At 46.7% G+C, this 15,115-nt stretch overlaps 1 protein-coding gene across 2 annotated transcripts in view; it reads left to right on the forward strand.

The window, feature by feature from the left end:
• The window catches only part of CRCP (CGRP receptor component), a 179,936-nt gene that overhangs the window by 113,543 nt on the left and 51,278 nt on the right, over positions 1 to 15,115 (forward strand). For both annotated transcript variants that reach the window (XM_063953843.1, XM_063953844.1), the window contains exon 4: positions 5,914 to 6,008. In XM_063953843.1, the coding sequence (XP_063809913.1) occupies positions 5,914 to 6,008 (95 nt within the window). The remainder of the gene's footprint in view (positions 1 to 5,913; positions 6,009 to 15,115) is intronic.

Below are 15,115 nucleotides of genomic sequence, written 5' to 3' on the forward strand. Positions count from 1 at the left end.
CCAAACACCGGAGAGCTGAGCACAGTGGAGAATCAAATGCTGCACACAGGATCCTGCTAAATACTCACAGAGGAATTCCTACTCAGGTGACTAATCAAGAGTAAGCAACACAGATTGCAGCCTGCATGCTGAGCTGATGCAGGTTACAGGATATGCTGAGGTAAGCCGCAGAACATGAGAAGTGCAGTCAGGATTGTGACACAATTATTTTACCTAATCCAATGAAACTGTGTTCACTTTGTAAATATTTTGAATACACCATTTATTAAAGTAATGTTTCATTGTTCTAATACATATCAGAACATGATTAACAATCATCTAGTCAGACAGATATTTGGCTTTAGATATAAAAATACGTGAACAAGCCCAGTCTGAAAAAGTGAGTATACTTAATGCTTCCACGTCAATAAAAAGGTAATTTTGAGCCAACTGCTGCTGATCAAGAGCATCACCAGGGTGTACAAACACCTCTATATATTGTATTAAGAGAAGCTGTAACAGCTCATGCTGGAGCATTCTGGTTTTTGTTAACACCATGCAGGGTTAAAAAAATACATCTGCAATGATCTCAAAGAAGCAATTGTCTTTGCTGATCAGTATGATAATCGTATATTGGCCCTCATTCCGAGTTGATCGCTCGGTATTTTTCATCGCATCGCAGTGAAATTCCGCTTAGTACGCATGCGCAATATTCGCACTGCGACTGCGCCAAGTAATTTTACAATGGAGATAGTATTTTTACTCACGGCTTTTTCATCGCTCCGGCGATCGTAATGTGATTGACAGGAAATGGGTGTTACTGGGCGGAAACAGGCCGTTTTATGGGCGTGCGGGAAAAAACGCTACCGTTTCCGGAAAAAACGCAGGAGTGGCCGGGGAAACGGGGGAGTGTCTGGGCGAACGCTGGGTGTGTTTGTGACGTCAAAACAGGAACGACAAGCACTGAACTGATCGCACAGGCAGAGTAAGTCTGAAGCTACTCTGAAACTGCTAAGTAGTTAGTAATCGCAATATTGCGAATACATCGGTCGCAATTTTAAGAAGCTAAGATTCACTCCCAGTAGGCGGCGGCTTAGCGTGTGTAACTCTGCTAAAATCGCCTTGCGAGCGATCAACTCGGAATGAGGGCCATAGGCCATTTTTCCAATCATCATTGCAGTTTTCAACAGTATGAAAGATTATATACAAATAGAGATGACAGTTGACAGTATTCCCAGGAATAAGGATCACAACAAATTCATCCAAAATTGGACTGTTTGATGCTTTGTGAAATCCTAAAGAAACCAATTGCTACATCCAGGGAACTACTTTAGAATGTAAGCTCTCACGAGCAGGGCCCTCTTCCCTCATGTGCTTATCCTTTCTTACTTTAATAATCTTCAACTGCACCACATCCAGCAGTCTTCTGCCACCTAAAACTTATTCCAGTGTCATCTGCTGATGTAACTATGTTTATTTACCCTGTACTTGTCCTATACTGTCATCAACTGTAAGTTGCTGTTTTCCGGTTTGATTATTTGTTTATGTATTCTGTAATTGGGCGCTGCGGAACCCTTGTGGCGCCATATAAATAAAGGATAATAATAATACTGTCCAACACGGTAAATTACTTCATCAGAAAAAGCCTGAGCAAGTGTGGCTTTTCTGAAGGAGCAAGTTAGGAGAAAGTGACTTTGGGGAGTATGCAATTAGAGGTGAAAAAACATTGGGTGCGAAAAACGTCAGTTTCTTGCACTTTTTTCAGATGTATCACCAATATTTTTTTTACAGACTATCCAATTAGGATGGCCTGTAATAAAATACCTTTCTTCCCAAAAACACACATTCAGTTAAACCTGTGTGTTTCCGGTAGAATCGGCCTTGTTTCAAAATGGGGCTGTTTCCGGGGATTTGGATTTGCCTCCCTGAGGCAGGTGAAATAAAATCCCTGATAAGCCACATCTTTCACCAGCTTATCGGGGCTAATTGGATAGCCCCCGGCGGGACAATTAGCTGCGGTAATTGGATACCCCCTTTACCAGGCCGTCAACTATGAAAGATGGTAACTACTTTTACCATCGATGGGGGAGAACCAGATGGTTTCCCGTTATCGATGGTAAAGAGCTATCAAATATTTTTTTTATTTTTTTCCCTCTAGGGTGTTAGGGACACGGAGCATAGCTCAGCCCCGGACACCCGTGAAGCCATGCCCCCAGGCTCTGATTGGCCCACGTCTACCTCAATACTAAAGTAATGGTGCCCATCGATGGGCAAAACCATCAATGGTTCCCTTACAGATGGTTGTCCACCATCGAGGTTATCCACGGACGGTACCATCGATGGTAATCATCGATGGCCATCCCTATTAAGGAGGTGTGAGTCAAACCTACATCAACAGGAAACTGATGTAACAGACTGATTGCACTCATACAGAAAATAATTTTCAAGTAATTGCTACTAAGGGTTATTCTATAATCTTTGGATTTATGGTGTACTTTTTTCCACATGCAGCTTTTCATGTTGCCCAATTGTTGACTAAATATAAATAAAAATAGTTTTTCAAATCTTTATCACAGAATTGTTCTTTTCCTGAAATTAAAATCTTCCTGTTTCTGGAGTAAGAAGTGTGCATAGGCTGGCTGACTTCTAAGTGCATAATTCAGACCAGATCTCTACAATGGCAGCGATCACAGTCTGAAGCCCTTTGGGGAGTTGGGCACACTGTGCGTGCGCACCCCGTGAGCCCCAGTGAGATGTCTCACAGGTCTCAGGGCTGCGATCACCTCTGCCTGACTGACGGGGTGTGCCAACAACGTTAGAACGCCGTTGGTGGGGTGCAGTCCAGAAGCTGCCGGGGCTGTTGACGTCACACGCAGCCGCTGCTGCGACCCAGAATGCAGCGGGCAGCTGCCTGCCAGCGCAGCTAGGCTGCGCAGGTAGGAAGCTACTTGACACGTGCAAATGAATTGCTGCAGTGCAATGCTTTTGCACGGGGGGGGGGGGGGGGGGGGGGGTATGGCCTAACATGCAGAGCAGACTAGCCCTGTGCTGGGCGTCCCCACACAAGTCAGAGGAACTGATCTACGATCATGTCTAAATCACCCCCAGTGTTTCCATCAGCTGATGTTTTTTCCTGTTCTGCAATTAATCCCTGAATCGTCAATCGAGCAAGTATATTATCCTAAGTGTAAATTTTACAGCTCTTTGTTACGGTACGTGCATCCTGTATTACAGACTATCTTCCAGTATCCGGAAACTGTTTCCGGCCACAGCCGTCAGTGTTTCATGGAGCTCAGCTTCTGTTAACCCGACTACATCACAATCTCCTTGGCAAACTACTGGTTCCAGCCAACAACCAGTACTACTTTGTGTTATCAGTCACAGCGCTGTTTTCCTAGTGTACTACCTTTCATAGGGGGTCATTCTGACCCGATCGCACGCTGCAGTTTATCGCAGCGGTCCGATAGGATCAGTACTGCGCAGTGCGCCGGTGCATGCCAGATGGCCGAAGGCTGTAGTTGCCTAGCGATCGCTCTGCCTGATTGACAGGCATAGGCGGTCGCTGGGCGGGAGGGGGCTGGACGGCGGCTTTTAAACCGCCATTTAGGGGGCATGGTTCGGCCAACGCAGGCGTGGCCGGACTGTTGGGCGGGCCGCGGCGGCTGCGTGACGTCACATGGAGCCGCTGCGACCCGGGCAGCGAAGAGGTTCTCCCGGCCAGCCGCAGGAGCTGCGCTGGCCGGGAGGTACTCCTGAAATGCAAAAGCATCACCGCTGTGCAATGCTTTTGCACTTCTGCGGGGGGATGGGGGGGGGGGGGGGAGTCATGGACATGCAGGGCAGACTAGCCCTGTGCTGGGCATCCCCCTGCATGTCTGAGTGCCTGATCGTAGCTGTGCTAAATTTAGCACAGCTGCGATCAACTCGGAATGACCCCCATAGTCAGCAACCAGTTCATAGTCAGCCACAGCGCTACTCTTTTGGTGTATTACTGATTCCAGCAGCTGCCAGTGCTATAGTTTGGTTCCTGCAATTCTACTAGTTATCTTAAAAGAACTACAGGTCCCAGACAACTGTCAGTCCTGTGCACCAAGCCGGTCCCAGCTGGTCTGTGAACTCTTGCCAGTTCCATCCCAGCACTTGAAGTCAAGATGGTTCCAGCCCTATCCTGTATTATAGCCAATGGGGCACAAGATACAGCACCATAATGGTGGAGGTATTAATAGTCATGTCATGGGCAGAAGAAAATTACATATCTTTCTTTGCATTCAATGTAGCTGACAAAGAAAAGATAGCAGATTATCAGTTAATGTTAAGTACATCCAGGAGAATGGGTCTTAAACAGAGTTCCTCACCTTTTCGTACAGAAGTTTGTTCTTCCACAAATAGATCTAATGGTAACTTTTAATTATTAAGGCCTATTTCCATCATAGGGTCACCAGATCAAAAAGTTATACATTATGTGCTCCAAAAATCCCATGGAACTTTCAACTAGAGTATGTGTTCTCTCGGTTGTTTGTTTGTTTTTGTTTTTTTCCTTTTCTTTCTGTCAGTGCCCCCACTCTACAGATGACAGAGAGAAGCATTTTAGCCATGCTATCCATGGTGTTGAGGAAATTGAAAGCTAAGCTGGGTACACACTGGCGCAACGGGGATTTGTTCCAACATCGTAACGAAACCCTGTCAGCTCGAATTGCCCCTACACACTAGGGCGACTTTAATGAAGGGCGAAACGACCATGTCATGTGGATGTTGGGTCAGTTAATCTATTTTGCTGAGTCTGTAATCATCCCAACTGCTTCCACAAACAGAAATCCTAAAAAAAAAAAAAAACCTGTGAGATTGAGAAACTCTGCTTTAAATATTGCTGTAATCGTGCATAGTGTCCCCATTCTTGCCACGTAAACTTCACCACCGGGTTCTCCACTACAGATTTAACCACGCTCAACCATCCTGCCATAGTCGTGGCAATCCAGGCAAGCAAATGTGCCTGCGACTAGGAGGTGTGTGTGCGTCTAAGAACGTGGGCCCATAGGAATACATGGTGTACTAAGCCGCAGCTCTAAGTTGCACCCGTGCCACAGGATGGATGAGTGTGGCTACATCTGTACCTGGCTGTTACCGGCATCCATTCCATTGTGCTCATGCTATTGGGGTTGGGAAGAATATCTCGGTGCACAGGATGCTTGCGCAAGGGGCTTCGTGGCGCTCGCCCCGCACCCCATGCCGCTCATCTGGAAGTCAGGATCCGGCCATCTGTATGGTGACTGGCGGTCTCCAAACCGCCAGTCACACAAACACAACCCATGTGCACAGGAATATGGGATTTTCTTCTATGAATTCCCATTCATTATTTTCTTTTATATTTTTTCAGAAATACTGTATAAAAAAAATCTAATGTTTGTGAAAATAAAGCCAACTTCCACCTACCATTAAATGCCTGAATCAAATAACCGCACTAAACACTAATTATGATGTCTGCATAGAGCTATACAGAATGTTAGTTACATAAGGAAGTACCTTATACCATATATAAATCCGGGCAGTGTTGTACTGTAATAGACATTTGTGGTTTGTAGCTTAGTTGTGTAAAGGGTTCATGATTCAATTACAAATCTAAGTGGTCAGGTATGACCTATGTGTGCTGCAGTGATCTTGGGAGATTGATTGCTTATTGCAAAATAGTATTAAGAGATTATGTTGTTTGTTCTCAAGAATAATGTAAACTCCAAAGAGTTCAAGAGTAGTTATTGTGAATGCTGTAGTATGTGATCAGTGGAGTCCATATCCTGCGCACTAATGCACCATGGTAAATGTTTGCGAGATTATTGTAATGAAAACAGGCAGGCAGATAAAACTGCAAGTGCTATTAGAGGTTATTCTAATTATACTTATCACTGCTAACAGTAATTTGTACTCTTTCTCTTTCTTTAGACTTTGAAATACTTGTCCAGTAGTCCTTGCCAACATCAGAGTCCTGAAATAGTGCAGGAGTTTCTGACTGCCATGAAAGGGCATAAATTGACCAAGTAAGTATTGGTTTGCTAAATAGAGGCTTTATTTATTATTATTTTGTAACATGCACAATGTTCAGCAAATAATATGAAGATGAGGCAGCCTAGAATATATGGAAAACATGCGTGACTTCCATTGGTGCAGACAGGAATGTACCTTGTTTATGGTTTCCTTTATTTAATAACCCCTTGTTGGCAAAAGTTCTTATGAGCCCATAGCCTCCATAAGAAATATTGAACTGTAAAACCTGCCAAAAATTGCCATACCAGGGGGGCACTGCTTGGAAGAGCATGGCGTAAAGTTATTACTGCCTGCTCTCCTTCTGAACATCCATCCATATATCCTGTTAGGAGTGGTGTCCCCTGGCTTATACATACCATCTACGACTCCCACCTGTTGCCCCTTGGACCGGAATTGGGTACTTTCTGATCTCAGCTCTGGTGATATACCCACCTTCCTCCCAGGTGTCCAACAGCGCTTCCCAGCTACTCTCCCCCCTGCAGCTGTGGTGGGGTTATTTTCTGCTGCTGGTGGGTTCCTTAGGGACAGCGCTACCCTCTCTCCTGGCTGGGCTGCTAGGATGACTGGCTGCCTCTCTTCCTCCAGGACTGTGATGGGCACTCCTGTATACACACATGCCAGGTTTCATTTTTGTCAGGAGCTATCCAACAGTACCAGTATGTTTTTGGATTATGGATGGTAACAGGAGTTCTGAGAGGAAACCCATGCAAACCGTCACACAGATAGGGCCTTGGTGGGAAATGAACACAAGACCTCAGTGCATTGAGGCAATAATGATGACCATAAATCCTCAGTTTTCTGCATTTATCTTCCGGGCCAGCAGTGGCTTTGGTAAAACGAATAACAGCCCTAAGCTTTAATAAGTTTCGCAATCTCACATTTCACATCTCTGTATTTTATTAAAAAAATATATATTTTGAGGTTCTTTTTTGCGTGCTTTACAACCTGAAGTGTGTTGTGATTGGGAGACAATGCCAGGACAATCCACACACTCTAGTTAGAGCTGTCTGGCATGCAGCATCAACATTAACAAATTACAGAAAGATTGCCTATTTATTGCAAACACATTTGTATTCTCTTTTTGCCTTTTCAAAATAAAAGTTGAGTCACTCGCCACGTAACAAAATGCTACGTGGAACTAGAGGGGGAGTAGCGGGAGTGGATTTTTTTTAACTTGTCCTGGCTTCTTCCCAAAGACAGACCCTGAACAGCACTTTTTTTTCCTTCTGTTGTGATTATGCTTTCTAAGAGGGATAATCGCAAGTGTTCTCTTTTTGACTAGCCGTCCCCTCAGACTCCCCTGTGGAATCATTCATTGTTCCCCGCTGGTCAGACACCCCTCATGGCCGTTATCTGGACAGCTGTATAATTTTGTTTCTGGCATATCTCTGGTAAATATGCTCTGCATTCTTTTGCAGATGTCTAGACACGCTATTCTATTCATAAGGGTGTGTACACACGGTGAGATATTTTCTTTCGATTTTGACTATATAGTCAAAATCGCAAGAAAAGTTAGTGCAGATCGCAAGGTGAAAGTCACCTTGCGATCCCGATTCGATCCCGATGCTCGGTCCCGCCACGTCGGCATCGCAAGAAAAGATAGACTGTGCAGGTAAGTCAACCCTTGCTAGATCGGTGTACTAGCTAGTTCATCTCACATGTCAATGACATCTCACATAAGCCAAAATCGTAAGCACACATAGTCCAGATCTCAAGAAAAGTTAGTCAAAATCTGTGCTATCTGGGCTCCAGGGAGTTCAAGGGAAATCGCAAGTGAAAATCGGGCATAGCAAGGATCTCACCGTGTGTACACACCCTAAAACTCCTACTTTTACTAGTATCTCTAGATTCCCCACTTTGTAACGTCATCATTCTATCTGTTCCCTCTTGCGCCTCCCCCCCACGTCATCACTCAAATGGCTCTGCATATATACCCCAATAATAAAGGTGCCATTTCCTACCTATACCACCCTAGTTTGACCTTAACTGACTTTTAACCACCTGCACATGAAACTGCCTGGACACTTCCCTCAGCGATGACCTTTGGGCAGTTATTTGCTTTTACGTTTCTAAAAGTTCCTTTATTATAGCCATAAAGGAAAACTCCTACAAAGTACTCACCAGATGGTACTTAGAATGCATTTGACCTGGGTTGGCACAAAGGTTAGTTTATTATATCTGGTGGTCATGGCCAGAAAAGACCTCATATTGGACTATGGGCTAATCGCTCATCACCTCTGTGACAACCCTTAATGTCCCTTTCTTGCCAGTTAAGCTCTTGCTTTGTGCCTCAGTTTGCCAGATAACTAAGTACACTAATGAGCTGATTCTGCATATTTCCTGTGCCGCCAAATATCACTGGAAGTAACCTGATCCTCCTTCACTTTTGGTAGTTGTTAAACAAGATATGGTTTGTAGCACCAGCCTTCAAAGGAATAGCGGGGCAGATTTATTAAGCCTGGTGAAGTGATAAAGTTGAAGGTGATAAAGTACCAGCCAGTAACCTCCTAACTGTCATTTTTCAAACCCAGCCTGTAACATGGAAGTTAGGAGATAATTGGCTGGTACTTTATCACCGTGTAATTTATCAATTCACCAGGCTTAATAAATCTGCCCCTGAGTGTACAAGTTTCACTCTGTTTGGTCCCCATAGTATTTATATCATAATAAAATCCTTACTGGTCTCACTTGACTGGTTAGTCTTCTACCCATAATCTTGACCATCCCCCCTTGATTCACTTCAAACCACCTTCCATCCCTCCATTCACCTTCTCCCTTCCCTCTTTTTTTTTTTTTTTCCTCCTCTCATCCCACCTGTAATAACTTTCCCACTTTTCTTGTTCACTTGCTCTTGCTCCCCTCTGATCATCTACTTGTTGCTTTATTTCTTTCTCTCCCCTCTTTTCGGGAATTCGTTATTTCTCTAACGTCCTAGTGGATGCTGGGGACTCCGTAAGGACCATGGGGAATAGACGGGCTCCGCAGGAGACATGGGCACTTTAAGAAAGAATTTAGATTCTGGTGTGCTCTGGCTCCTCCCTCTATGTCCCTCCTCCAGACCTCAGTTTGAATCTGTGCCCGCACGAGCTGGGTGCTGTTCAGTGAGCTCTCCTGAGCTTGCTGTAAGAAAGTATTTTGTTAGGTTTTTTATTTTCAGGGAGCTCTGCTGGCAACAGACTCCCTGCATCGTGGGACTGAGGGGAGAGAAGCAGCCCTACTCTCTGCAGATAGGTCCTGCTTCTTAGGCTACTGGACACCATTAGCTCCAGAGGGATCGTACACAGGATCTCACCCTCGTCGTCCGATCCCAGAGCCGCGCCGCCGCCCCCCTCGCAGAGCCGGAAGACCGAAGCCGGGTGAAAGAAGCAAGAAGACTTCGAAATCAGCGGCAGAAGACTCCAGTCTTCACTGAGGTAGTGCACAGCACTGCAGCTGTGCGCCATTGCTCCCACACACAGCCACATACTCCGGTCACTGTAAGGGTGCAGGGCGCAGGGGGGGGCGCCCTGGGCAGCAATTAGGACCTCTTTGGCAAAAGTTTGCATATATACAGTTGGGCACTGTATATATGTATGAGCCCCCGCCAAAAAAAATTGTATATTAAAGCGGGACAGAAGCCTGCAGCTGAGGGGGCGGGGCTTCTTCCTCAGCACTCGCCAGCGCCATTTTTTCTCCACAGCTCCGCTGAGAGGAAGCTCCCCAGGCTCTTCCCTGCAGATACACGGTAGAAGAGGGTAAAAAGAGAGGGGGGGGCACATAATTAGGCACAAAAATCAATCTAACAGCGGCTACTGGGTTAACATTAAGTTACTGTGTTATTCCTGGGTTATATAGCGCTGGGGTGTGTGCTGGCATACTCTCTCTCTGTCTCTCCAAAGGGCCTTGTAGGGGAACTGTCTTCCCTGTGTGAGTGGTGTGTCGGTACGCTTGTGTCGACATGTTTGACGAGGAAGGCTATGTGGAAACAGCGGGAGCAAATGAATGTGGTGTCTCCGCCGACGGCGCCGACACCTGATTGGATGGATATGTGGAAGGTTTTAAATGATAATGTTAATTCCTTGCATAAAAGGTTGGATAAAGCTGAAGCCTTAGGACAGTCAGGGTCTCAGCCCGTGCCTGATCCTATGTCGCAGAGGCCGTCAGGGTCTCAGAAGCGCCCACTATCCCAAATTGTTGACACAGATACCGACATGGATTCTGACTCCAGTGTCAATTACGATGATGCAAAGTTACTGCCTAAATTGGCTAAATCCATCCGTTATATGATTATAGCAATTAAGGATGTGTTGCACATCACAGAGGAAACCCCAATCCCTGACAAGAGGGTTCATATGTATGGGGAAAAAAGGCAGGTGGTGACCTTTCCCCCTTCACACGAGCTAAATGAGTTATGTGAAAAGGCTTGGGAATCTCCAGATAAAAAACTGCAGATTTCCAAACGGATGCTTATGGCGTATCCTTTCCCGCCAACGGACAGGTTACGCTGGGAATCCTCCCCTAGGGTGGACAAAGCTTTAACACGCTTATCCAAGAGGGTAGCCCTGCCGTCACAGTATACGGCCACCCTAAAAGATGCTGTGGATAGAAAGCAAGAGGGTACCCTGAAGGCCATTTATACACATTCAGGTACCTTACTAAGGCCGGCAATTGCGTCGGCCTGGGTGTGTAGTGTTGTAGCAGCATGGATGGATACCTTATCTGAGGAACTTGATACCTTAGACAAGGATACTATATTAATGACCCTGGGGCATATAAAAGACGTTCTCCTATATATGAGAGATGCTCAAAGAGACATTAGCCTACTGGGCTCTAGAATAAATGCTATGTCGATTTCTGCCAGAAGGGTCCTGTGGACTCGGCAATGGACAGGTGATGCCGACTCAAAAAGGCACATGGAGGTTTTACCTTACAAGGGTGAGGAATTGTTTGGGGAGGGTCTCTCTGACCTGGTCTCCACAGCTACTGCTGGAAAGTCAAATTTTTTGCCATATGTTTCCTCACAACCTAAGAAAGCACCGTATTACCAAATGCAGTCCTTTCGATCACAAAAAGGCAAGAAAGTCCGAGGTGCGTCCTTTCTTGCCAGAGGCAGGGGCAGAGGAAGGAAGCTGCACAATGCAGCTAGTTCCCAGGAACAGAAGTCCTCCCCGGCTTCCACTAAATCCACCGCATGACACTGGGGCTCCACAGGCGGAGCTAGGCCCGGTGGGGGCGCGTCTCCGAAATTTCAGCCACAAGTGGGTTCACTCCCAGTTGGATCCCTGGGCAATAGAGATTGTGTCTCAGGGATACAAGCTGGAATTCGAAGAGATGCCCCCTCACCGATACCTCAAATCGGCCCTGCCAGCTTCCCCCTTAGAGAGGGAAATAGTGTTAACTGCAATTCACAAATTGTATCTTCAACAGGTGGTGGTCAAGGTTCCCCTCCTTCAACAAGGAAAGGGTTATTATTCAACCATGTTTGTGGTACTGAAACCGGATGGTTCGGTCAGACCCATATTGAATTTAAAATCCCTGAACATATACCTGAAAAGGTTTAAGTTCAAGATGGAATCGCTCAGAGCGGTCATCGCAAGCCTGGAAGGGGGGGATTTTATGGTGTCTCTGGACATAAAGGATGCATACCTTCATGTCCCCATTTATCCACCTCATCAGGCGTACCTCAGATTTGTGATACAGGATTGTCATTACCAATTTCAGACGTTGCCGTTTGGTCTCTCCACGGCACCGAGAATATTTACCAAGGTAATGGCGGAAATGATGGTACTCCTGCGGAAGCAAGGGGTCACAATTATCCCATACTTGGACGATCTCCTCATAAAAGCGAGGTCAAGAGAGCAGTTGCTGATCAGCGTAGCACGCTCTCTGGAAGTGTTACGACAACACGTCTGGATTCTAAATATTCCAAAGTCGCAGTTGATTCCTACGACTCGTCTGCCTTTCCTGGGCATGATTCTGGACACAGACCATATGAGGGTTTATCTCCCAATGGAGAAGGCTCAAGAACTCATGACACTGGTCAGAAACCTATTAAAACCAAAACAGGTGTCGGTGCATCACTGCACGCGAGTCCTGGGAAAGATGGTGGCATCATACGAGGCCATTCCCTTCGGCAGGTTCCATGCGAGGACCTTTCAATGGGAACTACTGGACAAATGGTCCGGATCACATCTTCAGATGCATCGGTTAATCACCCTATCCCCCGGGGCCAGGGTGTCTCTCCTGTGGTGGCTGCAGAGTGCTCACCTTCTCGAGGGCCGCAGATTCGGCATTCAGGACTGGGTCCTGGTGACCACGGATGCAAGCCTCCGAGGGTGGGGGGCAGTCACACAGGGAAGAAATTTCCAAGGTCTGTGGTCAAGTCAGGAGACTTGCCTCCACATCAACATCCTGGAACTAAGGGCCATATACAACGCCCTACTTCGCGACCAACCGGTTCTGATTCAGTCAGACAACATCACCGCAGTGGCTCATGTAAACCGCCAAGGCGGCACAAGGAGCAGGGTGGCAATGGAAGAAGCCACCAGAATTCTTCGCTGGGCGGAGAATCACATAAGCGCACTGTCAGCAGTGTTCATTCCGGGAGTGGACAACTGGGAAGCAGACTTCCTCAGCAGGCACGACCTCCACCCGGGAGAGTGGGGACTTCATCAAGAAGTCTTCACGCAGGTTGCAAGTCGGTGGGAACTGCCACAGGTGGACATGATGGCATCCCGCCTCAACAAAAAGCTACAGAGGTATTGCGCCAGGTCAAGAGACCCTCAGGCGATAGCTGTGGACGCACTGGTGACGCCGTGGGTGTTCCAGTCGGTCTATGTAATTCCTCCTCTTCCTCTCATACCCAAGGTGCTGAGAATCATAAGAAAAAGAGGAGTGAGAACAATATTCATTGTTCCGGATTGGCCAAGAAGGACTTGGTATCCAGATCTGCAAGAAATGCTCACAGAAGACCCGTGGCCTCTGCCTCTAAGACAGGACTTGTTGCAACAGGGGCCCTGTCTGTTCCAAGACTTACCGCGGCTGCGTTTGACGGCATGGCGGTTGAACGCCGGATCCTAGCAGAAAAAGGCATTCCGGATGAGGTAATTCCTACGCTGATAAAGGCTAGGAAGGACGTGACGGCTCAACATTATCACCGTATATGGTGAAAATATGTTGCTTGGTGTGAGGCCAGGAATGCCCCTACGGAGGAATTCCAGCTGGGCCGTTTCCTTCACTTCCTACAGTCGGGAGTGACTTTGGGCCTAAACTTGGGTTCCATTAAGGTCCAGATTTCGGCCCTATCCATTTTCTTTAAAAAAGAACTGGCTTCTCTGCCTGAAGTTCAGACGTTTGTAAAGGGAGTGCTGCATATTCAGCCCCCTTTTGTGCCTCCAGTGGCACCTTGGAATCTTAACGTGGTGTTGAGTTTCCTGAAATCACACTGGTTTGAACCACTCAAGACGGTGGAATTGAAATATCTCACGTGGAAGGTGGTCATGCTACTAGCCTTGGCTTCGGCTAGGCGTGTGTCAGAATTGGGGGCTTTGTCACATAAAAGCCCTTATCTGGTTTTCCATGCGGATAGAGCAGAATTGCGGACCCGCCCACAATTTCTGCCGAAAGTGGTTTCATCCTTTCATATAAACCAACCTATTGTGGTGCCTGTGGCTACTACTGACTCGGAGGATTCCGAGTTACTGGATGTGGTCAGGGCTTTGAAGGTTTATGTAGCCAGAACGGCTAGGGTCAGGAAAACAGAATCTTTGTTTATCCTGTATGCTTCCAACAAGCTTGGGGCGCCTGCTTCAAAGCAGACTATTACTCGCTGGATCTGTAACACGATTCAGCAGGCTCATTCTGCGGCTGGATTGCCGCTGCCTAAATCAGTTAAGGCCCATTCCACAAGGAAGGTGGGCTCTTCTTGGGCGGCTGCCCGAGGGGTCTCGGCATTACAGCTTTGCCGAGCGGCTTCTTGGTCAGGTTCAAACACCTTTGCAAAGTTCTACAAGTTTGATACCCTGGCTGAGGAGGACCTTGTGTTTGCTCAATCGGTGCTGCAGAGTCATCCGCACTCTCCCGCCCGTTTGGGAGCTTTGGTATGATCCCCATGGTCCTTACGGAGTTCCCAGCATCCACTAGGACGTTAGAGAAAATAAGATTTTACTTACCGGTAAATCTATTTCTCGTAGTCCGTAGTGGATGCTGGGCGCCCGTTCCAAGTGCGGACTTCTTCTGCAATGCTTGTATATAGTTATTGCTTAAATAAGGGTTATGTTATAGTTGCATCAGGGTTGATCTGATGCTCTGTTGTTGTTCATACTGTTAACTGGGTAAGTTTATCACAAGTTATACGGTGTGATTGGTGTGGCTGGTATCAGTCTTGCCCTGGATTTCCAAAATCCTTTCCTTGTACTGTCAGCTCTTCCGGGCACAGTTTCTCTAACTGAGGTCTGGAGGAGGGACATAGAGGGAGGAGCCAGAGCACACCAGAATCTAAATTCTTTCTTAAAGTGCCCATGTCTCCTGCGGAGCCCGTCTATTCCCCATGGTCCTTACGGAGTCCCCAGCATCCATTACGGACTACGAGAAATAGATTTACTGGTAATTAAAATCTTATTTTTGTTTGCACTGGGTTACTATCACCCTCAATATTGTTGTTGCATAACCTGGTATCTTCTTTGGTGTAACCACTTTCTGTTTGTGACCCCTTTTCAAAGATTTTCGTCATCTACTATCGGTTACTTTTCTCTTGCGTCCTAGTGGATACTGGGGTATAGATCGGGTCCACTGGAGCTTGGCACTTTAAAACTTTTAGTGTGTGCTGGCCCCTCCCCTCTATGCCCTTCTTACCAGACTCCATTTAGGAAAATGTGCCAGAGGAGCCGGGTGCACGTCTCTGGAGCTCCAGAGATTTTTTTCTTCAAGTTTCATTTTAGTTTATTTTTTTCAGGTAGCTCTGCTTGACAGACTACCTGCTTCGTGGGACTTAGAGGGGGGGACTGAACTAACCTCCTGAGGGTTAATGGTTCATAATCCCATCTGACAGGACACTGAGCTCCTGAGGTACTGATCGCACATCATTAGTATGTGTGCCCACTCCAGCAGCTAGCCGCCACCC

This window comes from Pseudophryne corroboree, chromosome 2 (genome assembly GCF_028390025.1).
Source record: "Pseudophryne corroboree isolate aPseCor3 chromosome 2, aPseCor3.hap2, whole genome shotgun sequence".
Lineage (NCBI taxonomy): Eukaryota > Metazoa > Chordata > Amphibia > Anura > Myobatrachidae > Pseudophryne > Pseudophryne corroboree.